Consider the following 22,540-nt stretch of genomic DNA (forward strand, 5'->3'; position numbering starts at 1 on the left):
CACTCTTCGAAAAAGCTCTAAATAGCATAACAATGTATAATATAATACAGCATCTCTGTAAAGTTCATGGTTACCCCTTAATTGTTGTTTTGGACTCCAACAACCCTTGCTAAGTTCTGCTTTTCCTGCATATTAATTATAACCGCGAATCATCCAGAGGTACCTTCTAAAATTGACATCAGATTTGCCTTTTGTTTTCTCGCTTCTGGCACGCAAGGAGTGAGACAAGCTTTCTCATGACGCTGTAAACAAAGGATTCAGTTTCTGTACGTGTCATGCAAGGCCAGACAGGAAAAAAAACACCAAAACTGTCGGATGTTTTACTTCTTGGATGAATTAATGATTTTATGCTGTTAGCTTGAAGTTGCATTCAGAACAAAAATTGATAATTTCGCGGTCCCATGCAAGTTACCCCCTATCGGTAGTGTGGGAGAGGTGCAACCTCGAACGTGACTGTCCAGTGTCTGTTAGAGTTGTGTCTGTTCTGTCGTTCAAAGATGTAGGACCGCAAGGTGTACAAATTTAACAATACACGTTATGTTTACATCCATTTTAACTGGCTCGGTTTATCCTCTCCGCACTGTCCGGTTTAACATCCAGAGAAACCAAGAAAAGTTACTTCAACCTGCAATGGCCCGCGTGATTTCGGTGTCATAATGAACAAACGGCAAACCAGTTTATCTGGCAAACAAGCATTCCTAAAGGGAACGTCAACATTATCACTCCTACTCTGGAGCATACATGTATCACGTTTTACAAGCGTGATATCCGGAAAAACAGAACCTTGGCATCGCTTTTTCGAGCCGACGGAAATAATACGTAAAAAAGTGAAAAGATTGATAGATGTGGGTCAAGGTCATGCTTTGCTTGTTTCAAAAAAGAATTTGCCTAGTCACTGTTAGTTGTTGATGTATTGTTTTGGTGATTCAGCATTTATCAGGTGTTAGGAAAAGAATAAGATAAGGTATTCATCCTGTTATAAAAATCAAACTTTCTCTCTTCTTCAAGAATTTTTTCATAAATTTCTGAGTTAAATTTAAATTTAAATTTTAATACTTATATAGCGCCCTTTAACATCTAAATGATCAAAGGCGCTTTACAATCCAAGAGAGTGAATATTTTTATAATAGACAATTACAATAAAGATGCTATTTTACAACAGATAATTACAAATCGAATTAAATGTTGGTTTTTGAGGAGAGGGGAAAACCGGAGTACCCGGAGAAAAACCTCTCGGAGCAGAGTAGAGAACCAACAAACTCAGCCCACTTATGACGCCGAGTCCGGGAATCGAACCCGGGCCACATTGGTGGAAGGCGAGTGCTCAACCACTGCGCCATCCCTGCTCCCCTTAAAGTATGTAATGAGAAATCAGGCGGAATTTTTTTTATAACCATGCATCCCACGAAGACTCGCAGTGATCCCTTCGCCTGGAAACAAAAGTGACGAGAAGACGAACCCAAATCGTATTTACATAAAGTTGAATGGGAAAATGATGGCTGTATTTTGTCACCACAAAAAATAGATTTTTTTCTTGTTAAAAACGTTTCCTTCCTGAAAAAAAAAAAATGCCCCACTCAGACGTGCCAAATTCTATTTGAGCGGGTGTATTAATTTCACGCCCTCTAAAAAAACGCATTTGAGAAGGTTTTTTTTCCGGATATAACAGCAGGAAGACACTTAATTAATTTTAAAAGGCCTACGTAAGCTATTGTTTCCCAATAACACTGGAGCGTTCTGGTGTAATACGATCTCGGGAAAAAGTCTCAATCGTGCGCAATAAAACCTGGTGCGCGACATTCGCTTGATTCATTTCCAGTTTTAGAAGCCATCAACATGAAAAGCTTTTTGCTGACATTTTTGCTCGTGGCTATAGTGCTGTTCGTCGCTGTAGAATCCCGAAGAGGATTTAAACGTGGTGGCGAGAAAGGAATAAAACGAGGTGATCATGGGAGACACTGGCTAAAACGGAGATGTGTAAAAGGTAGGCCGAACTTTGGCCCTTCTTTTTCAATCTTTTATCCAAGACAAACACCGTAATGTTTGGGGCCCATACAACCTGTCACTTTTCCGCACGCGTACGTAACCTTCCGTACCTCACGACCTCCTGTTTACCGTATGTTTATACTGTTGTGAGTTGATTGTTTCTTGTGTTTTTATCTCTGGACGCTTTCCCGGAGGGTGGCAGGGGGGGGGGGGGATAGGTTTTCCACCGTTTGTATTTTATTTCCCCTATGTAAGCATATGGGCATGTGTCATTTGTGGAACTAACTAACGTTTGGTTTGAAATAAGGTGTTTATTTTAACCATTTTGGTTTTGAAAGTCTGAAAATAGGTATGGATTTTACAGAAACGGGTGTGAATTCTAGAGACAGGTTTTAAAATGCGCACGTAGTTAAGATGCCAGGTTTGAAAAAGGAACCGAAAAATTACATGTTTTCGTCTGAAATATGGTCAGGGTTTGGAGAACCAAGCCGCACACTCCCACCAATAATTCAGACGTGTACCCCCCGGACATTATACATGTTTTCTTGTATTGTTGTTTGGTCATGTACGTGAGCTGCGAATGAAAGGTTCATTGCTGAAAATCTTTCTCTCTTTGCTCAAGCTGAAGCTGCTAAACGTAACGGCGAAAATATAAAATTGCTGTGACTGCGATCCGAATAAATTCGCAAAATTCGTGAATATCGGATACGTCATTGCACAAACTTTCTTGCCAAACATTTGTCTTCGGCTCTGAAGGCTGACAACTCCCAGAAAAAAAACCTCTTGCTGTGCGCATCGATCAAAGTGCCAAAGAAAATCGTTTTAGTAATGCGTCGCGTTATTTGACCTTTCCAATTGTACTTTGGTAAGAATGAAATTATTCAAGTGTTTTTATTGCCCACAAGAATGGTTGTTTGTTTGGTCTTCTACTCCCCTCGATCTTCCCTTGATAGTGAGCAGTTTTTACCATTCTTGGATTTCCAAAGAGAAGAGAAGCGAAACCGACTATACGCAATTCCTTTTGGCAAAAAGCTACTAGACTGCAAGCAGTCCCTTTCTGGTCAGTCGAGCGCAGCGAGACTGGTGCGAGGAGAAATAAACGAGAAGAGACTGGGGAGAGAAGGAAAAGAAAGGGACTGCAATGCTAACTGTAACAAATGCGTTCGAATTTCCCGTCGCTCCAGCAACGGAAAATTCCGATTGGTCCATAAACAATAGCGGCTGTCAGACAAGTTTGATGTGTAATTAACTTCTTCACACGTTTGATGTCAACACTTCAGATCACAAGGAAAATGGCTTCGCTGAGAGATAGTAGCGATGTGTTCGCAAATTTAAGCGATCAACTCGGCGGATTACTCCTCAAAGAGGAACAGAGGCTGGCAATAGAAGCGCTCTTGTCGGGAAAAGATGTTATGGCCGTTCTTCCCACTGGTTTCGGGAAATCCGTTATTTATCAAAGCTTCGTAATAGCGAAAAACTTTGCCAACGTCAACACTGCTTCGATAGTGGTTGTTGTGCCGCTTCGCAGTATTATTGAAGACCAGCTGCAGTCAAATGACTTTGGTTTGAAAGCAGTTGCCTTCGAGAAGATACCACAGTTATTAACAGACATTGGTGCTAACAAATACAATGTAATTTTTGCATCCGCGGAACAAGCTTTGTCGGCAGAATTTACCGCTTTGCTAAAGGACGAATCCTCCGAGTTCAAAAGGAATTTGTCCTTGGTTGTGATAGATGAGTGTCACACAGTGGAAACATGGTAAGTTCTCGTTGTTGTGCTTTAAAACTTGAAATTGAACAAGAAGTCTTAGATTGTCTGTTAACGACGTGTTTTATAAGCTTAATATTTGATTTTCTGAAATTAAAAAAGTGTCTGTAAGCGTAGCTTATAAATTACCTCAAACAATCATTGGCAACCCATGTCCTGACGAATTTTCTTCTTTCTTTCTCTCTCAAATAGGGGTAAGAGTAAAAAAAGTGGAAAGAAAACACTCCAACCTTTTCGAAAGGACTTTGGTGCGTTATCAACCTTGCGTTCTTTCTGTGGTGGTAAGTTTCAGTCAGTAATTAAAAGTATTTCAACAGTAAATTATTGCCTATGTCCTTGCCTTTTTCTATTGGTTATGTAAAGAATGACAGTAATTACAGGAGTACAGCTCGTACATTCTGTCCTAAGCCCTGTTCATGATTGTTTATGCGGGTTGAAGTAGAACGTTGGAGCTTCCTTGACCATGTAACATAAAAGCTTTCAAGTGGTTTTAGTCAGTGGATATTAAATTAGAAATAAGAACATAATGGAAATACATCTTGTTTTGTTGAACAGACTTGGTTTATTTTGAACTCAAGTTATATAATTTTCATTGACTTGATAAATGTATTCACACGCAACTTTTTGCCTTTCCACAGGTGTTCCTTTCTTAGCTTTAACTGGAACAGCTAATGACAAAATGCAGCAATCCATTGTCAAAGAGTTAGCCATGAAGAAAGACACTGTCGTTCTGAACATTAGCCCTGAACGAACAAACATCCGATTTACTGTTGTAAAAACTAAGAGAGAAGATCATCTGTGTCATCTGCAGTGGCTGGTGGATCTCATCAAGGCCCATAAGGATAAGGTGCCAAAATGCATAATATTTTGTTCCACTATTCAGGATGTCGCAAAAGTAACTGGACATCTCCTTGGTGCTCTTGGTGATTATGCATATGTACCCGACAAGCCTCAAGTTCCAGCCAGCCGACTTCTGGGAATTTACCACTCAATGACATGGCCCAAATACAAGAGCCGCGTCACTAATTCATTTAAAAATGATTCTGGGTGTGTGAGAGTTGTGGTTGCAACCTCAGCACTGAGTATGGGGGTGAACTTTCCAGATGTCATGTATGTCATCCACTTTGGTCCTGCAAGAAGCACAGTAGACCATATTCAAGAAGCAGGGCGAGCTGGCCGAAATGGAGAACCTGCCCACAATGTCATAGTGTACCATGGTAATCAGTTGTCTCACTGTGAAAAGGCAGTTAAAACATTCTGCAGGACAGACAATTGTATTCGCCAAGCACTATTCGCTGATTATGCTGATGTAGAAAGTGTGCAACCTCTTCATGATTGCTGTAGCAACTGCGACAAGAGATGTCTGTGTGCTGGAACAGAATGCCATCGGAATTCTTTCCCATTTGATCGACCAGTTGGTTCACTGGAAGAAGAGGCTATGGTTGTGTGTCAAAGGACTATCAACGAAGAAGATCGAGTTGTATTGCAAGAGACACTTACTGAGTTGCAAGGAAATTTGAATGGGCAGTCCTTATCTGTGTTTGGATCCTCAAGTGCTCATGGATTTTCTGCTGAACTTATTGATGCTATAGTTGCAGAAGCCGCATCAATATTTTCTATTTCTGACATACAAACAAGGTTTCCAGTTTTCAGTGTTAGTCATGCAAAGTTGATCTTAGAAATTTTTCAGGAAATTTTTGAGGACATTGCCAGTTTTGATGACATGGTGGAAGTTATGAATGAGGAACTGTTCAGTCTTTTATTTATTGGTAGTGAAGACAACCCCACATGTATGGAAGACAGATCAGACGAGGATAGTGATCCAGATGGGATTAATTCTGCTGAACTGGAAAACTTATAGTGGTTCATTGTAAAAGACATCCAATGAGGTGATAACACTTGAAAGCTAAACCAAACATTTTGTAGTGTGTTCTAATCTGCCCAATCAAATTGGATGTTTTGATGTCCAAGTAAATCAGCAAAACATAAAATTATTATGAATCTCCAGTCATAGAACACATTGCAATCTTATCTGGCTTAGTTTTCATGTTTGTAAATGTAATTAAAAAATTGACAACAGTATTGGAAATCTGACTAATGATTCTAGTTTTATTTCTTTGTAACTATTGCAGACATTAATTTTATTTGCATCAGTTGCCCTGGACACATCAAAAATGACACAAATCTTGCAGAGCTTACATAAAGTTGATTTTTTGCATGTGTAAAGGAAAAATATATTTACATTCATACAGTTTTTTGTTGTTAAAATTTCAACAAATGAGATTATTGAGATTATTAATATGTTTTACTTACTAGAATGCATACGGTTCTGAAACTGTTTTGTTTGTCAACTTCATGAACTATTTCAAAAACAAACAAAAAAGGGAAAGGCTAAGCTAAAAATTAATTCTTCAAGATTGTAGAGTCTATGATTCAGACACAGCAAAATCATTCTGATCCAAGTTGTCACAAAGCATTCCCATAACTAACAGGAACTACAAATTAGATTATTTACATTTTTACATTGATTATTTACAGTTGATTATTTACATTGAGAATTTCAAGACTCTGATTTTAACATTTACTGTCCTCGGCTGTAAATACGTTTCCACTCTTTCAACTTGTTTCTTATCCAGTGATAAAATTCTGCATAGTTTAGTTTAGCAATAATATTTGCATTAAACTCTGAAAAGCCAGTATAGCCATCTCGTTGATTGTGCTTGGAAAAGACATCACCACTGATTAGGTCAGTGACAATCTGCATCACTGATTCCTTAGGATCCTTCCCACCCCGAACATTTGACAATGATGAAAACTGACAATCTTTATCAATGGAATCCAAGACCATTTCAATGCCATTTAAGGCAGCTGCTACTCTCTGAGCACTATTTTCATTAACATTTGCCCCTAGAGCCTTCAGGCAAGCCTTTAACAAATTATTTGAATGCTCCAGCCTTAGATCAAGCGGAATGTTATGGCCCATTTTTCCAACAGTGTTGCAGAAACGGTTGCAAATTAAACTTGTTGCCTCAGATTCATCTAGTATGGCATAAATGCGCACTAAGAAAAGTAATGTGACATAAGCATATTTATTGTGACCATGGCTGGAGTAGATGAGTAATGCCAACTTGTAAAGATTTAGTAGTCGTCCACCATCTCCCTCTCTAATGGCATCACCAAAATCGAACAGTAATAACCCATAGGCAAGCTTGGCCTTGTGGTAGTTCAAAATATGGTCTTCCTTTTCATCAGATTCTTTATTTTCCCTGTCAACAGTCACTTCAGTACTTGCAAGGTCCAGGTTGGGATGTTTGTCCTTCTCATGTCTATAATTTGACAAAAAAAAAAAATTAAAAAGGATAGTGATTGTTTGCCAACTAGGGAAGGTGGTTTCAAAGCTCCAATAACTTAATACATGTACATGTACTTCCACCTCCAGAAGGGAAACATAAGTTAGCAAAGTAATTTTATATGGAGCAGTATATTATCGTGATCAAACATGGACTCTCAAATGTCAACTAAATTAGCTTCCTTGCTGCTTTGGCTATAAGAAAGAAAGGGTTTTATGTAGGAAGACATTCCTCACTTGTTCCTAGTCTTCTTGTACTTGTAAACAAGACCACAGTTTGCTCTACATCTGTAGTATCCCTCTGAGTCCAAGGCTTCTGAGGGAGGGTTGTCTTGGATTCCTAGGTCAGGATGGACTTCCAACTCATGTCTATAAATTTTGATTGAATGACAAGGACATGGTTTATAAATCATGACACAATCAACAAATAGTAACGAGAAATAAGGACATCTACAAGAGGTCAAATTTCAAAGAAATATACAATTGCTCGTTCCTGGGACAAAGATATCATCAAATTCAACAAGTCACAGAAAATTAAGGATTTTACCAAATCAAAAAATTTGTTTGCCAAAACAATCCAGAAAAGAAGCACATTCATTTATGCCAATAAAAACAAAATTGGGGTGAGGTGCACTTTAATAAATACACAAGATATAACAATAATCAGGAGGGACATGTAATTTGATGGTAGGTTATGAAATGAAAAAAAATTTTAGACCTGACTCTACCAGAGTGAAACTCATAAGTCTGATCACATCCAGGTTTCCGGCATGTATAGCCTTCCTTCTCGTTCATCTCTAGACGCTGAACTTGCTCTGCCACATCAGTGAGTTGGGTTGAGTCGAAAACAAACTGATCCAAATACTTGTTTACATGGTCAAAGAACCATTCTTCTTTCTCCTCTTTTGACTTCCAGTGCCTAGGAATAGTAAACTCGTCTGGCTTGTCTGAAAAAAGAAAAAAAACCAACAAACAAATAAACTTAGGGAAATAAAAAAAAAACAATTATAATAAAAGTAAACTAGAAATAAAAATAAAAAATAAACTAAACCCAAAAACACAATATAATACTGATTATTTTTGGTGGCTCAGGGTTATGTTACTAACAGAGAATACATACTTTTAACAGTACTTAAAACTTTCGAAAGGTGCTTACAAATGTTGTTATACATCTGCAGTTGGACCCAATTAACACTCGCGTATTACAGTAATCACATTCTTAACAAAATAACAGTTTCCTACAAAATCTTTTGATAAGAGTAATTTCTTGCAGAAATAAAAAGGAGAATATGCATTTTGACACTAACGCTGTGGGTCTTTAAAAGTTAAGTTCACTATCTGCTTAACTCATTTAAGCAACACAAAATGAGTTTACCCTCTATTGAGGTCATCCCAGCAAATTTCATGAAGGACGCAATAATATGAGCCTCTGTTTCCCGGTCATGAAAATCTTTGTAGGCATTGTAGTCCACTTTGGGTCCCTTTTTAGCATTTGTTTTGCCAGTTCTGTTCATAGATGCACAACTGCTACCCACATCAACAGCAGAATCATTGTTGAAAAATATCTTCTTCTCAACCTACAAAACAAATTAATAACATTTCCAGTGTGAAGGCTCATCTAACTATGAAGATAAATCCTCCCTTAAAATCTAACGAATAATTTTCATCCTTCTTGCTGTTTTATCAATAATTTACACTGAGTATTGTTATTGTGGGAATAGTAAGTTTTAACAAGTTCTTTTTGCCAATCACTTTTAAAATAACAATTAGCAATAATTATTATTGCTACCACTTTGTTATCTAGATTTATAGATATAAACTTACTTCATAAAGTGTCACTTTGGCATGCCAGTCGGTATGATTGGGATCCAAGCCTTTCAAACAGTCAATATCATCGTCCCCATCTGTGAATGCCCACTGCACGTTCCTTGCTCGCTCCTCTGTCAAGGCATCTCCATCAAAGAAAATGGGAACCACAAATGAAAGATCTCCATTAGCCTTCCTTTCATGGGGCACATACTTCTCCTGATTTGATGCCAGAAGCTGGGCCATTTCAGAAGACACATTGGAGTTGAGCAAGGACAAACCCAAGCTGTACTGCAATTCAAGAAAAATAAAAAAAAATAAAAAAAAATGCATTTTGTCCTTATCCCCCTCAACCTCTTCCTTCCAGTAATTCCATTTTGTGTAAAGTGTTACATGTAGGCTTTAGAGACAGCCCCCTCCCCTCCCCTCCCTCCCAACTCTCTTTTCAACAAAATATTGATGCCCTCTTTCCCTGATAATTTACGTAAGAACTCCGACTCCAGATAAATGTTGAAAATTTCCCTGGGAAAATAAGTAATGTGCTATCTTGCTAGATATTTGAATTACGGACGCTGATGCATAAACACTGGTAAGAAAACAAACAAGAAAAATGGGCCAAATTTTTAAATTGACAACTAATTTCAATGTTATTGTTTGTATAGTATTTTTTCTTTTCTTTGTAGCTTAATAGTTTGAATTCTTTAAATGAGATTCATTCTAACCTTTGTTACATGTAGTTAACAGTGTAGTGTATATGCCTTGTTTTCTCGCATCACTTATATTGCATGTAATATTTTATACAACAGCTCTGTAATGTGTATTTGACTGTTCAATAAAGTGATTAAAAAAAAAAACAAGAAAGGAGAAAATAACATCATTTTACACCTGCCAACTCTCACGCATTATGCGTGAGTCTCACGCCTGGGGACTAGAGACATCGATCTCACGCATCAAGGACAATATCTCACGCCTGACCCACAAATCCGGACGAGTTGTTCTAAAAAATCTTCATTTCATTTCAGATTTGTTACGTATTATTTCTTTGCTCCTTATAACAATCGCAAAAGCTTTCAAATGTCTACCATCCGCTTGAATCGTAAGTGTTCAAAGGTCGTCAGAATATCGTCGGACATTTTCGGCAACGTTCGGAAGTCTTCGGAAAATCTTCGGACAGCTTCGGAAATGGCTCGGACGTTTTCGGAAATCCCGGTCATGACGAGACAAAAACCTCACGCGTTTGACTCGGAAAAAGTTGGCAGGTATATCATTTGTTAAGTTGCAACAGGTAGTTGTTATTAAAAGAATTTATAAAACTCACATATTCAGATTTTCTTGACATCTCTGCAAGGTAAGGGTGTGGAATATGTCGAGGAACCACATCTTTCAGGTGCTGAAAAGCAGGTAAGTACTTGGTAACCACTCTACCCACTAACACCAAACAATCCGATTTGAAATCTTTCTGCACAGAAGCTGTTGGTAGCAGGTTTTGTAGTGGGAGGTCGTCTAAACTGCACTTTGGCCCCTTTCCAGCCAAACTGGAATCGCACACAACACGATCCTTTATTGCATATTGGTTGGTCCAATGAATGGATTGGTTATTGTGCTGCTTCGTCTGGATCCTGGACTTAATGCTCATGTCAAAGTTGTCAGCCACAATTCTGTGAATTGCAACAGAAGTAAACTGTTTGTTAACCCCATGAAGTAAACAGCTTGATGCAAACCTGGAGTTTAAATACTACCCAATGCTCATTTTCCTCCCAATAAAATAACTGAAATTTTCATTTATGGGTAAGAACATTTTCAAACCAAAAAATTGTAAATTAATGTCATATTGAGATTACATCACTGAAATGAACATGGATTTCTACATATGATATGCTGTTTTGGACAACGTGGGATCACAGAAATTACCTTATCTTTACAGTGCTCAAGACATGCAGGCCGGACCGTAAAACCATGAAAGAGATACAAATAATTTATAATGAATCAAATAAGATTATTTATAGCTTAGTTTCATACCTGTACTTCGGTAGTGAGACACCTGAGATTGTTAGGATTGCTTGTTCCAGAGTTTCCTCTGTCGCTTCAATGCGCTGGGCCTTAATGAGCTCTTGTTGAATAACATGCAAACATTTGGAAAACACTTCCTCTGAGTAATTTAAGTAACCAGCAATAGTTGATTCCGACAGGTCCAACAACACTTCAAGCTCCATGTCGTCCTCAGCATACATAGGCACTTGCTTTGACTGGATCTCTCGTAGGAGCAGTTCACACTTCTTGGGCAATTCCAGTTCCTTTTTCCAGATAAGCACGGAGGAATCATGTGCTTTTGCCATTTCTTTCTGCTTTGAAATCGTTTCTGTGTGAGACATACTAATGCCTAATCGATTCAATCGCATGAAGTCGTGACTTTTAGCACCACTGTGAAGCAAAATGACGGAAACTCTGTGAGCAAAAGCTGACATTCTTGAATTTCGAAATTTAGCAGCCGCTGCGGTGCACAGAGCAGTAAGATTGGTAGCCCTTGCTATCTTTGCCTCACTTTGGCAAGGCCCAAAAGCTCCTTCTAAAGCACTGTTCCACACGGGACACATTGATTTAACCTCATGACGGACAAGCGTGTTAGAAAAAGAACCAAGTTCGGAAGGTGCAGTGTATTTCAGGACAGATGTAGTAGAATGGCAATAGTCTTTAAATTCTCGCGAGATCTTCAATCGTACCGCTTCTTTCAAAAACTCCTGGCACGCAGGATGCTTAAATACGATATTAACGACAGCTTTCCAGTTGTTTTGCGCCACGTTCTTAATTACACTTCGGGCGTTTGTGTCGGCGATTTCTTTAACCCTGGGCCCCGAAGAAAAATTCAGATGTACCACCACTTCTAGAGAGCCTGGCTTTTCAAACAAGCTCGGATCAAAGGCCACGCTCGGTGATTCTTCCTCTTCGCACCTTATGTTCTGGTCATTAAATAGCAATGGTCGCTTCGCTGGCCTTTTCACAGCTTCTCGGCGATCTGACGATTCTTCTCCTCGCTCGCTTTCTCCAGCTCTCAGTCGCTTTTCTGTTGTCGATCCAGGGGACTTTGCAAGTCTCTTAAACCGTAAGGTTTCTTCAGGTTCTTCGTTTTCCTTGTTGAATTCCTGGCCGCTTTCGTTTGATTTTACAAAATTCTCCTGGGGAACGTTGATATTTTCGCGGATGAATTTCAACCGTTCTGCAGCATTTCTAATTTTCAACGCACACTGTGAGCAAACACGGGACGATAAATAAGGCTCAGAACTTAAACAAACTTCAAGAGTTTCAGTAATTATTTTACTGAGGGGGATTTTTCCTGTGCCGGACTTCTGAGATTTGTGTAGATTTTCACACGAAAGGTAAGTACCGTTCCGTTTGAAGTTTACCTTGCACACACGGCAAAAATCTGAAGCATCCTGCGCTTTAAGCTTCCTCCCACGTTTTTGCACTGGTTTCGTTGGCGTATTTTCACTCATTCGTACTTTCGCTCAAGCTTTTTTACTTTTGTTTGACGAACACTGCGAGGCCTGAGTGCATCCTGCGAGATTTACTAGCACAATACTTCTATGCCCGGGAAAGATGGTTTCATGTGACTATTTCCCGCGAGCGAAAGAAAAAGGCGGAGCTGTTATTGATAAGCTGTCATTTTTAATTGGATTTTAATAGGCTTAACGAATTGTGGGAGGAGTTACCCTGAACGCGTCTGTTACAGTTAGCATCGCAGTCCCTTTCTTTTCCTTTCCCCTTTTTCCCGCCTCTCCCCAAGCCCCCCCTCCGCTCGTTCGCTCCAGTTTTTTCGCGCTCGGCTATTCCGCGCGACCTCGACTATCCAGAAAGGGACTGCTTGCAGTCTAAAAAGCTACTGAAGGAAAGAAAATACTCGTTCACACTGCGCATCGTTTTTCCACGCGTCAGACATGCAATTCCACAGCGCGCATTCACGTGTTTTGCGTCTGGTTTTACAAACCTGTTTTCACGCACGCACGAGTACTTACCCTCGAGTGCACGCGAGGAAGCCACGAAGAACAAAGGTCAGGGAAGATGAAGAGCGTACGGGTTGTGGGCTGTCTTGTGTAGATCTAGCCTGAGTAACAAGCGTTTTCCGTAGAATTTTTTTTGTGCATTTTTCAATGTTTAAACGCACGGAAATTGGGACGAGCTCTCGCCCCAATATCCGCGTGCTCAAAAAATGTTCTATTTGTTTGACACAATTTTTTTTTTGCTGCATGTCTTTTTGTCTATTTGTTTTTGTAGTAGTTCAAATGTTGTAAGTCTTTTAACCTTCGCCTTGTTTCCTCTTTACAGAGCGACCCACGAACTGCTCAGAATTTGTGGACGGAACTTGCGTGGCGTGTGACGAAGGTTTTGCACTGAAAGAATTCAACTTTCAACGTTGCAATAAGAAGATCTGCGTACCTTGTGGCAGGCGCCTTAAGTTTAAAGATAGTGATCTTTTCCTCAGACAGTGTGTCAAAGGTAAAACTACACTTCATCATGAACACATGCCACACAGGGTCACCGGTTCAATCTTGGATTTATATTAACTGGTCTAGCTCAGAGAACTGATACGACTAATTTACATGAAACTTTGCCAAGAGCATGGATTTGTAATACAGATCCATTTTGTAGTTTTAAAAATCCACGAGCTACATATTTTTTTGGAGAAGGCGCATGACCTGACTTATACCCAACTTCACACAAAACTAATGCATCAGTCAATTCCAATTCCAGCTGTGCCCATCCTCCCCCCGGGCAATTAATAGTGGGGCATTTTCCCGCACTGTCCATCCCGGGGGTCGGGCATTAGCCTTCCATCCAATTACCCCGGTGCATTTGGCCATCTCACTTTTTTTACCTTACAGCATTTTCGCTTCCTCTAATGACCAATTCATTGGCAAATTCAGTAAGTTTCTTCTAGAATACGTCTAGATAGGGTGCAGATGGGATACTAGAGCTGCAGAATGACCTATTTGGCACTAAACACGGGAAACAAGACCTAGCTGGGACTACATTTGGCCTGAATTACCTTAGATTTTATTGCATTAAGTCGAGAAAGGAAGAAAACACAACATTTTTGAGCCCCTACCCCGGGGCATTTGAACAATGTTTTGTTCGGCTGTGGGGCATTTGCCAGCTTATTTTCAAAATATCCAAATTCCCGGGGGACGGCCGGAGGGGGGATGGGCACAGCTGGAATTGACTGATGCGCAAAAGGACGTCGTGGAACGTTTAAAACTTTAAGGCATGCCACGTCACAAAATTTTTAAAATGTCACGATCTTGCTGTCACACAATATCCAGAAGTCATACACAATAGTCCACAATAGCGTTATTAGTATATAGAGTAAGTACAGTCAACTCTTCCCTTGCGGACATCACGCTATTGCGGACATCTCAATAATACGGACAGCAGCTAAATCCCCGGCAAAAATAGAGAACAGACGTTTGACTGAAATATATCCCGCTATTATGGACTTTCGCTGTTAAGGACACTAACTCGCGGTCCCGAGGGTGGCCGCAGTAAAGGGAGTTGACTGTATATAGTGTTTATTGGTATTACCTTATTTTTAAGTTGTAACACGACCCCGCAAACTCATCGTGTATAAATAAAAATGATGGTATGGTTTGGTATACAATATACGTAGGCGACCAGCAGATTCTAATTGTAATTGCAGGATTTAAATCACTTAAATGCTCAGAAAGTAATATTTTTCATCTGTGCATGCACAACCTCCTCCCCAGGAGGGAGGTGGAGAGACCCTTGGAACGAGGTTGGTGCGTGCTGACGCGATACGTTGCCACGAAAACAAAAATGTCAAAGAACCCATTTCAGCAGGTCGAAGAGCATGGCTAGGGACAGTCTTCTAGGTATACCAAGATTTCTTATGAAGGTGGACAACCCCCTTACTTCCCAAGTGTATTTGCAGACCCAGCATTAATATATCCTGTATCTGAGTGGTCGGCAATATCAATAACTCACATCTCATGCTATAAGCCCATACCCGTTGAGGTAGCTCATCATAGCCCTTCTCAGAATTACCGTATCACAGCTGAAACCAGTGGAACGGCCACCTTGCAGCCTGAACGTGCATCCAAGGTAGAATCTTACATTCGAATAAATTTGTTTTCTCAACAGAATGCCCTAAAAACTGCTCGTCTTGCGAAAACGGCGTCTGCAAAGAATGCGAACCTGGGTTTTTCAGCGTCCAAACTCGTCTCATTCAAAGGACAATTTGTGTACCCTGTGGTTTAAGAATGAAGAGGGTCTGGCCAGACGTTTATTTTAAAAAGTGCACAGAGAAAGGTAACTTATGTAATTTTAAAGTGATGCATTTTTTTAGAAAGAGAAACGCGATTCTATAGTATCATCCAAGCAAACCCAACCCTATGAAATATATTAAAGTGATACAAAGGTTTACAAAAGGGAGCTTCTTCCCAAACACTATATAAATAAGCCAGGGCCGTAGCCAGAAAAAAATAATGACTGAGGCAATATCCATGGTTGAATTTCCCGCCTAGCTGTTTAGGGTCTTAAATATGATGGCTACGTTTAAACAAAATACTGGGATCAAAGCTTATTTGACAAAAATTCCGCTAGCAGCCCTGAAGGACATATAGATCTAGAGATATAGGTGTTTTGGCGGGGGGAAGGGGGGGAGGGGAGCTATTTAAATGCTAGTTTAGGGGCTCTGTGTTCTTGTATGCGACTTTTTAATGTGTTTGTTGGTGGTTTGTTTCTATATGAAGACCTTAGATAACAACGACCTAAACCAGGTTCGGCTGACCAGCGGTTTCGTGAAAAGTAGGGTCTCGCAGGCTCATAAAACCTGGTCTCGGACGTTCTCGTTTCTAAAAGGCAACGAATTTAGCTGTTAAATGCCAGCGTGATTCACCTGTTCCCACTAGCATCCCATCGCTGTAGAACCTCGAGCGGGTCCACAGGGATTTCGCTGTGGACTCGCTTGGGCTAATGCAAGGCCATTCAACCTGTGCTAAAATACTGAATGTGACTGGGCTGAAAGCCTGGCCTTAGCAGTTACGCCCGACATTAAATTTTATGCAACTCACTCCAGGTCTTCAACTTGCGGAGAGCGCTAAAGCTGCACTCCCACGAACAGCTTCCTGCACTAAGTCGCGCTGTCGCCTGTCCGCTTTCGGCCTCTACAACTTCTTTCCCACCATCTCCGGTGGCTTCTTCACTGACATCACCATCTTTACTAGATGGTCAAAGTTGCTTAGCTAAATAATCTCAAAACGAGCTTAAATTTTGTTGTGATTATTGAGAAGAACTGAAAGCATGTTATGAGAGCATTTACTCACCGCTTTCTTTGAAAAAAGCTGTTGATTAGATAGAACGTTCCCTGCTAGCAGAGGTCTCTGACGGCAGAGACCTCTGCTAGCAGGGAAATAGAACGCTGCATTTTGATAGATTTTCCTCACTTAAATCAGAGAAGACAGAAAACTCGAGAAATGACGTCAAAACACATAAAAAAGAGACAGTTTTCTTTAGGAAGTCGCTGCCTGGTTAGCATGAATTTTTGCTTAATTTTTCTCATCTGTAATTCAGGCCACTGCCTGATTCGCGTTATCATTAAACATAATACCATGCTGCGTTAACATTTCTTTATATTTATTTAACTGTTGTCAATTTATTTGCTGCTAGTGCCTTTCTTTCTCCTTTAAAAAAAATCTTTTTTTTTTTTTTTAATAAATTTTTATTGTGCGTTATGTTACAATGTTACAAGTACTTACACTAATGACATTACTATTACAATTACAACAGTTCACAACTCTACACCTGGACTACTTACGGTTACATTACGGCGCATTAAGCACAATCTACTACAAAATACATATAAACTTTTACATGTTCATTACCTCTGTACTTTATAATAAATGAACAAAGTATAATCTGACATATCCAAAGAATTCTTATATATAAATTATAATAAATAAACAAAGTATAATCTGACATATCCAAAGAATTATTATACATTATAGTATACTAGAATAGATAATTCCAAATGAGTCTTAATATACATTTTTACTTCTAAGATTTATTTTAACCGGCTTTTTGTCTAATTTCATATAATTTAATTCGGCTTATCTTTGGTGAAAGAGAGAAATAACGAGCATAAAGAACAAAGTTAATTTCCCCGAAAAAAAACAACAATGACTGAGGCAAGTGCCTCGGTTTGCCTCATACTGGCTACGGTCCTGCAAGCAAACGTATCCTTTGATTCATCTTACAAGACAAAGAATCAGTGACCGGCCCTGAAATTAGAAAATCCTTTTGGTAAAAATTTGAAAAAAGGAACTTCTTAATAGAACGTAGAGTTGACATGCGTTTCAAGTAGACCGGGTAATTATCAAAATGACATTTGAAAAGTATAGTTACCACGTTCTGAATTCTCTTATTGTACAATGACACAGTACCGGGACATTCTTAGTGGAGACTTTTATGATTTTTGTTCTATTTGATCAGGGTGTGGAAAGGGCTGTGCCAACTGTAGCGGTCCTGGACTTTGTAACCAGTGTGATCCAGGTTTGAAGCTCATAACCCCGCCCAATAGTAACATCACCAAGTGTGTTAGAAAATGCCCGCCATTTTACAAGCTCGATCAGGATTCGCCGAATCCAAGATGCCAGCTGAAACGCAAACCGAACAAAAGTAAGTGATTTGAATGAATGATATTTACATAGGATGGATCCAAAATAGACAGATTTAGTATAAGTACTTTCTTAACCGGCCCGACCAAAGTACTGTACTAGGTGAACCATTTTTTGTACATATTTTTAACGCCCTTGTTTTTGTAATGAATTTTTTCACACTTTTGTAAAGCGCCTTAAGATATATAAATTGTCATTGCAATTGTAAAAGTTTGCATCAATTGGGTAGCTTATTGCTCGACCATTTGTTTGTTTCAAGATGGTGTTGTTATGAGAACCAATGCTAGGCTTCCTAAAAGTTCGCAGTTTTGTGCAAACTAACAGAGTTTGTTCGGTTTCTTAGTTGAAAATGTAAATCGCAGAAAAGTCAAGACTGTTTGGGGAGCGGGTTTACCGAGCTGCTGTTGATTGGTCGAAATAGCAAGTGGCTTTACACCGAAAAGGGAAAGTCTAAGGTGGCATTTTACCAACGAAAACATTAGTTCTTCTTCATATTGAATCGATCAATCGATAACAATCGATGACAATAAGTTAATTGCGAGAAATGTGTCAAGTTGTTTTGACTAAACACCAGGTTGTAGTTTACCACGGATGCCCATTTGATGTTGAAATTGGCAAGCGATTCGTTACTCAGAAGAAGAAGATAGGAGATTACGGGAATGCGCTGAAAGTGATCGATAAGATACATGATCGTGTTCAACTGGGTCCCCTCCAAAGGGATTTAGTGGCACCGCTCTGGCGTTTAATAAGCAAAATTTTGGAATGAAATTTTTTTCAGAGCAGCGTTAATTGCGTTCTTAATTTCTTTGGCTAGATGGTAGCTTGGGCCTAAATGCGTACCCTGTAATTTTAAGAACTGTTATGCAATTCAATTTCTCCGTATTTCTCCTGTATGGCCTTCGAAAAAACATGCAAATCGATGACAATCGATGGCAACTAAAAAACACAATTTTATTTGCCATCGACCGGTCGTCGATTTCCGATATCAGTCGATTAATTGTGATTGTCATCGATTGCCATCGGTTGTTATCGATTATCGGTTCCATCCATTGATCACGCCGGGTATTTTCTATTTGAGTAGTACAGTGGAAAGCTTCGTAAGAGCGGCTTCACAGCGCGAAGCCAGAGTAAAACTACAAACCGAAACCTTTCGAGGGATTGTTATAAACAGAAGCGTTACCGTAGTATTTATTTTAGTTTTGTTCTGTAGAAGAGACCTCAATAAATTTATGCGGTTTGTTTTTTATTGCTAGAATGTGGAAAATTCTGCCAGTCTTGCTCAGAAGAAGGCATTTGTTTGAAGTGTTTTGAGCCAATGCGACGGATAAAACTATACCGTCATATCACTTGCAAGAAGCAATGTCCACCACCGTTTAGAGGCCGCTTGGATCCCGACAGTCAAGTTATCATCTGCGAGAGGCGTCGCAAAGGTGAGTTGATAAAGGTCTTGGTTGTCTTGTGCTCGCATGGGCATGCCGGGTAGGTTGAGGAGCCGCTGTAGCCGAATAAGTGAGGGCTGTTACGTGATATTGTTTCAAACCTGCCCTTTTCCGACAAACTTAACCAGCGCGGATCAAGCTCCATTCCCACGGCAAACGAGAAACGGGAAACGCGAAACTAAACGTGTTTTAGCGAATGTCCAAACGAGAGGATATAAAAACGTAACAAAGGTTTCGCCTGATCGTAGGTCACGACAAACTGTTCTACGTCCCGCAAAACCCGCTCAAAAAGGATTATAATATGTGCCTCATACAGCCCCATTCCTCCTTTTACCACAAACATTCGGGATCGACCACGACGTTCCGTTTCTTTTTCTGATAGAGCGGTTTTCAATTGAGTGCCGAAAGTAATTTCGCGTTTTGTTTGGTTTTGCATTACTACGCTCTGTGATTGGTTAACAAAACTCACGCCACTTTCTCAACCAGTGGAAATCCAAACCAAAACCAATCGTGTTTTGGCCGCACGCGTTTTCCCGCGCTTAGCACCAGTTACATGTGTTTGCTTCTAATTCTGATTGGCTCGTTGTATTGTTCACATCTGTTGCTATTGGCCAGAGTAATTACTTTGGTGTTGATTTTACGACACTCAGTTGGAAACCGCTCTATACCAATTGCAATTGGTCACTCACGGCAGGCAAATGAAAACATGGCTATATTGACACAACATCTCCATCTGTTTTGCTTAGCTTCTAATCTCAATTCTCTTTTTGTTCTTTGTTGTTTGACAGGAGGCAAAAATCCGACAATCTCAGACCTACCCTGAAAAACGTCTTAGCCAAGACGGAAACATTTTGTAATCTGCAATCAAGATTACTTGTTGCCATCTCAACACATTTTAATTTTTTTTCTAATTTTATAAAGTAAGAAAGGCCACCTATTCACGCTGCTAGCTTTTCAGTCTTTTTTCGTCTCGACCTTGAATTAAGCTTGAAGTATTAAACTTGCTTTTTATCTCGAGGCTAATAAATACGTTGTTCCTTAAGACCAACTTGATGAGGAAGGGGTGGGGTGGTGAGGGGAGGAGATTGATTCGGCTGGTAACATGTTCCCGCCAAATATGTCTTGAGGTGTAGGTAGTTCTGTGGTAGTTTACGTTGCAGGGGGATAAACGTTTTCACGTCATTTATATATTTTGTTTTTGTGGTTCAAATAAAGTCAAACTAAACCTTTTTAAAGTTTTGGTTTCTGTCTGCATAACACGGGTAAAGTTCAAAGGTTAAACAAGGCGTAGCCAGGATTTTTTCAGAGGTACGCACAATTTTCCAAATCCAACTTAGTTAGTTTTATTGAGCACCCCAATTGCACGGAGCAGTTCACATTTTGATGGTGGTTTCGAGGTTCATCCAAAATTGCAACGCTATCTTTCTAAATCCTCAAATATTCGTGGTATCGAGGGTTCGAGAAGTCGGGAATAAAATTGCAGTTTTCGCGTGAAGCAAATCCAAGGGAAATGACTTGTTCATCGGGAGTTCTGAGAAGTCGGGGTTACACTAAATCGCTTATATAACTTTTGCCTTTTTTTGGTCAATATTTTTTCTTTCTATTTTTTCAGTTCGTACGTGCGAACAGGTAGCTACACCCCTGCTAAAAATTATTTACTTGAAGGGCATCTTATATATAGGTAGAAATGGCTACAGTTTGCAGTAGTTTACCACATGAATTTGAGGCTTTCATTTGAAATAAAAATTTAAGAATCACATTGTAAAAGGGATATGAGTGTCTTTATTGCCGTGATTTCCCTCAAACCATTCCGCTCTTTAACCAAAGCCCCTGTTAGAACGTTTTATCTGGAAGCCGTAAATGACTCAATAAACTCCCGGAGCGTTTGTTAACTTGTTAGATCCAAGCCACTTTTATTAGAGAGACGTTTATTAAGTTTTCTTGAACAACACTTGGTAGTCAGCTAAAAACAAAACTAAATTCTGTACAGCAACTCTCAAACATTTCACCCTTCAAAATGAAGACGGACAATCCCAGGAAGCAGGAGAGCGTAACTCAAGTGAAGACTGAAGTCGGAACAAAGAATCGCCACAAAAGAACTTTAAGTGTCGATTGGAAGTATTTAGCACTGTAGCACTAATTGGGGACACTATAAATCAGTGAAATGAATATACAATCTGAACATAACATAAGTTAAAAGACCTTAAAATCCCAATGGGTTGGAGGCAAACCTGTATTTACAAAGCGTACCCCTGGATTTGAAAGCGGGGCTACCGCGAATTACAAATCCAAGTGGTTTGAGCAGGACTAACCCGGGGCGTCCGGATTACAAGTCCGGCGCAGTAACCGGCCACGTCGCCCCCCTAAATTCAAGTTACATGGCTTCTCAAGATGATATTTGAGTGGATTCGAGAGTGGACAAGTTTGTTTGATTTTTTTACACCATTTTTCGGAGGGGCATCATTTGGTACATGGTGTCTATCAGGAGAGAGGGGCGTTTATCACGAGATACTTATGGGTAAGGGAGAAATTAATAGATACTGGACATTTCTTAGAGAGTGGGCGATTATTGGATTTACGGATTTCTCCTGGACTCTATGAACTAGAGGTATTGTTGAGCCTCAGGGGTAGTGGGGAGGGTGGTTCTGGGAAGATGACAAGCATTTGACTGTTTTGAAAGGCTTTGCCGAAGGGGACTCCCATGTGTAGAAGTGGGGATCCTTTATCTCTCTGTGAATTACAGATTTTGGTATACTCTAATACCTCTATCCATGAAAGTATCGTCGAATAGATGATCAGGTATACAATCTCTTCAAAATTTCTTCACGCTATCCTTATTTTAACAGTGTCATTGATAGACGTCGATATTGGACGGTTTGTTTTAGAATACATCGTACAAAACTCTAAATGCAGGCCCGTAGCGAGGGGAGGGGCAGAGGGGGGGGGGGGGGGGTTGAGCCCCCCCAGAAGTTTTGGAAGTTAAAAAGCAATGTGCCCAAAAATGTATAATTAAAACAAATTAATGTTGAATTCTGACGCTGCAAGTGCCTTTTCACAACCTTTAATATTCTGTTTACTACCTGTCCGTTTCATTCGCTAACAGGCACTCCTATATTGTGAATCGGAATTAAGAATCAAAATGGATTGAAATCAACCAATCTGAAGCCGTGAAAGCTGTCGAAATAAACTACTTGTTTTCTAAGACATCCGCTCATTTTAAGCAATACAAATGTCCTTTGTTTATAACAATTTAGTGTCCCCGCGTTGTCACATAAAAAGGCCACACAAATATGTCCTCAAGACCAGAGAAAAAAGATCCTCCTGCAGTCGGATTCTTACTTCCCGATTCCAAATTTAAAAAGAGAAAGAAAACATTTGTCGTCGTTTGTCTACGTCGTCCTTCAAACGTGAAATTACGAAACTTCATGTAGTAGTCCACGTTAAAGAAAAGGCAAAAACATGACCTGAGAGTGTCATCCAGGTGCAAAGTTATTGTTTGACTTACTAA

The 22,540-nt window shown here is 39.7% G+C and overlaps 3 protein-coding genes across 4 annotated transcripts; 2 read left to right on the forward strand and 1 right to left on the reverse strand.

Annotated features, from left to right (window-relative positions):
* Positions 1–1,788: 1,788 nt before the first annotated feature.
* LOC146474686 (uncharacterized) lies at positions 1,789–20,803 on the forward strand. Of its 2 annotated transcripts, XM_085116416.1 has the most exons (6): positions 1,793–1,984; positions 13,230–13,400; positions 15,060–15,227; positions 17,409–17,594; positions 18,847–19,023; positions 19,821–20,803. In XM_085116416.1, the coding sequence occupies exons 1-6, from the start codon at positions 1,837–1,839 to the stop codon at positions 19,853–19,855; spliced, it is 885 nt and encodes a 294-aa protein (XP_084972542.1). In that variant the 5' UTR covers positions 1,793–1,836; the 3' UTR covers positions 19,856–20,803. The 2 variants fall into 2 exon arrangements, with proteins under 2 accessions (XP_084972543.1, XP_084972542.1); XM_085116417.1 differs by lacking the exon at positions 13,230–13,400 and having other exon boundaries at positions 1,789–1,984.
* On the forward strand, positions 3,052–5,635 carry LOC146474687 (uncharacterized). The gene is made up of 3 exons (XM_085116405.1): positions 3,052–3,745; positions 3,947–4,035; positions 4,393–5,635. Exons 1-3 carry the CDS (start codon positions 3,252–3,254, stop codon positions 5,613–5,615), a joined length of 1,806 nt encoding a protein of 601 aa, XP_084972531.1. The 5' UTR covers positions 3,052–3,251; the 3' UTR covers positions 5,616–5,635.
* Positions 6,333–12,400, reverse strand: LOC146474688 (uncharacterized). Its single transcript, XM_085116814.1, has 7 exons — positions 10,929–12,400; positions 10,228–10,567; positions 8,928–9,200; positions 8,479–8,680; positions 7,822–8,050; positions 7,341–7,472; positions 6,333–7,080 (listed from the first exon to the last, which is right to left on the reverse strand). Exons 1-7 carry the CDS (start codon positions 12,398–12,400, stop codon positions 6,336–6,338), a joined length of 3,393 nt encoding a protein of 1,130 aa, XP_084972940.1. The 3' UTR covers positions 6,333–6,335.
* Positions 20,804–22,540: the final 1,737 nt, after the last annotated feature.

The sequence above is a fragment of the Pavona decussata genome, unplaced genomic scaffold (genome assembly GCF_977016875.1).
Source record: "Pavona decussata unplaced genomic scaffold, jaPavDecu1.1 SCAFFOLD_87, whole genome shotgun sequence".
NCBI lineage: Eukaryota > Metazoa > Cnidaria > Anthozoa > Scleractinia > Agariciidae > Pavona > Pavona decussata.

Excerpts from the sequence above, each read along its gene's own strand:
- LOC146474686 (XM_085116416.1), top strand. The coding sequence starts at position 1,837 with ATGAAAAGCTTTTTGCTGACATTTTTGCTCGTGGCTATAGTGCTGTTC. Across the intron at positions 13,401-15,059 it reads CCTCAGACAGTGTGTCAAAG|AATGCCCTAAAAACTGCTCG; the intron begins GTAAAACTACAC and ends TTTTCTCAACAG. Across the intron at positions 19,024-19,820 it reads CTGCGAGAGGCGTCGCAAAG|GAGGCAAAAATCCGACAATC; the intron begins GTGAGTTGATAA and ends GTTGTTTGACAG.
- LOC146474688 (XM_085116814.1), bottom strand. The coding sequence starts at position 12,400 with ATGAGTGAAAATACGCCAACGAAACCAGTGCAAAAACGTGGGAGGAAG. Across the intron at positions 9,201-10,227 it reads TGTCAAGAAAATCTGAATAT|TACAGCTTGGGTTTGTCCTT; the intron begins GTGAGTTTTATA and ends CTTGAATTGCAG. Across the intron at positions 7,473-7,821 it reads TTTCACTCTGGTAGAGTCAG|ACATGAGTTGGAAGTCCATC; the intron begins GTCTAAAATTTT and ends CAAAATTTATAG.
- LOC146474687 (XM_085116405.1), top strand. The coding sequence starts at position 3,252 with ATGTCAACACTTCAGATCACAAGGAAAATGGCTTCGCTGAGAGATAGT. Across the intron at positions 3,746-3,946 it reads TGTCACACAGTGGAAACATG|GGGTAAGAGTAAAAAAAGTG; the intron begins GTAAGTTCTCGT and ends TCTCTCAAATAG. Across the intron at positions 4,036-4,392 it reads CTTGCGTTCTTTCTGTGGTG|GTGTTCCTTTCTTAGCTTTA; the intron begins GTAAGTTTCAGT and ends GCCTTTCCACAG.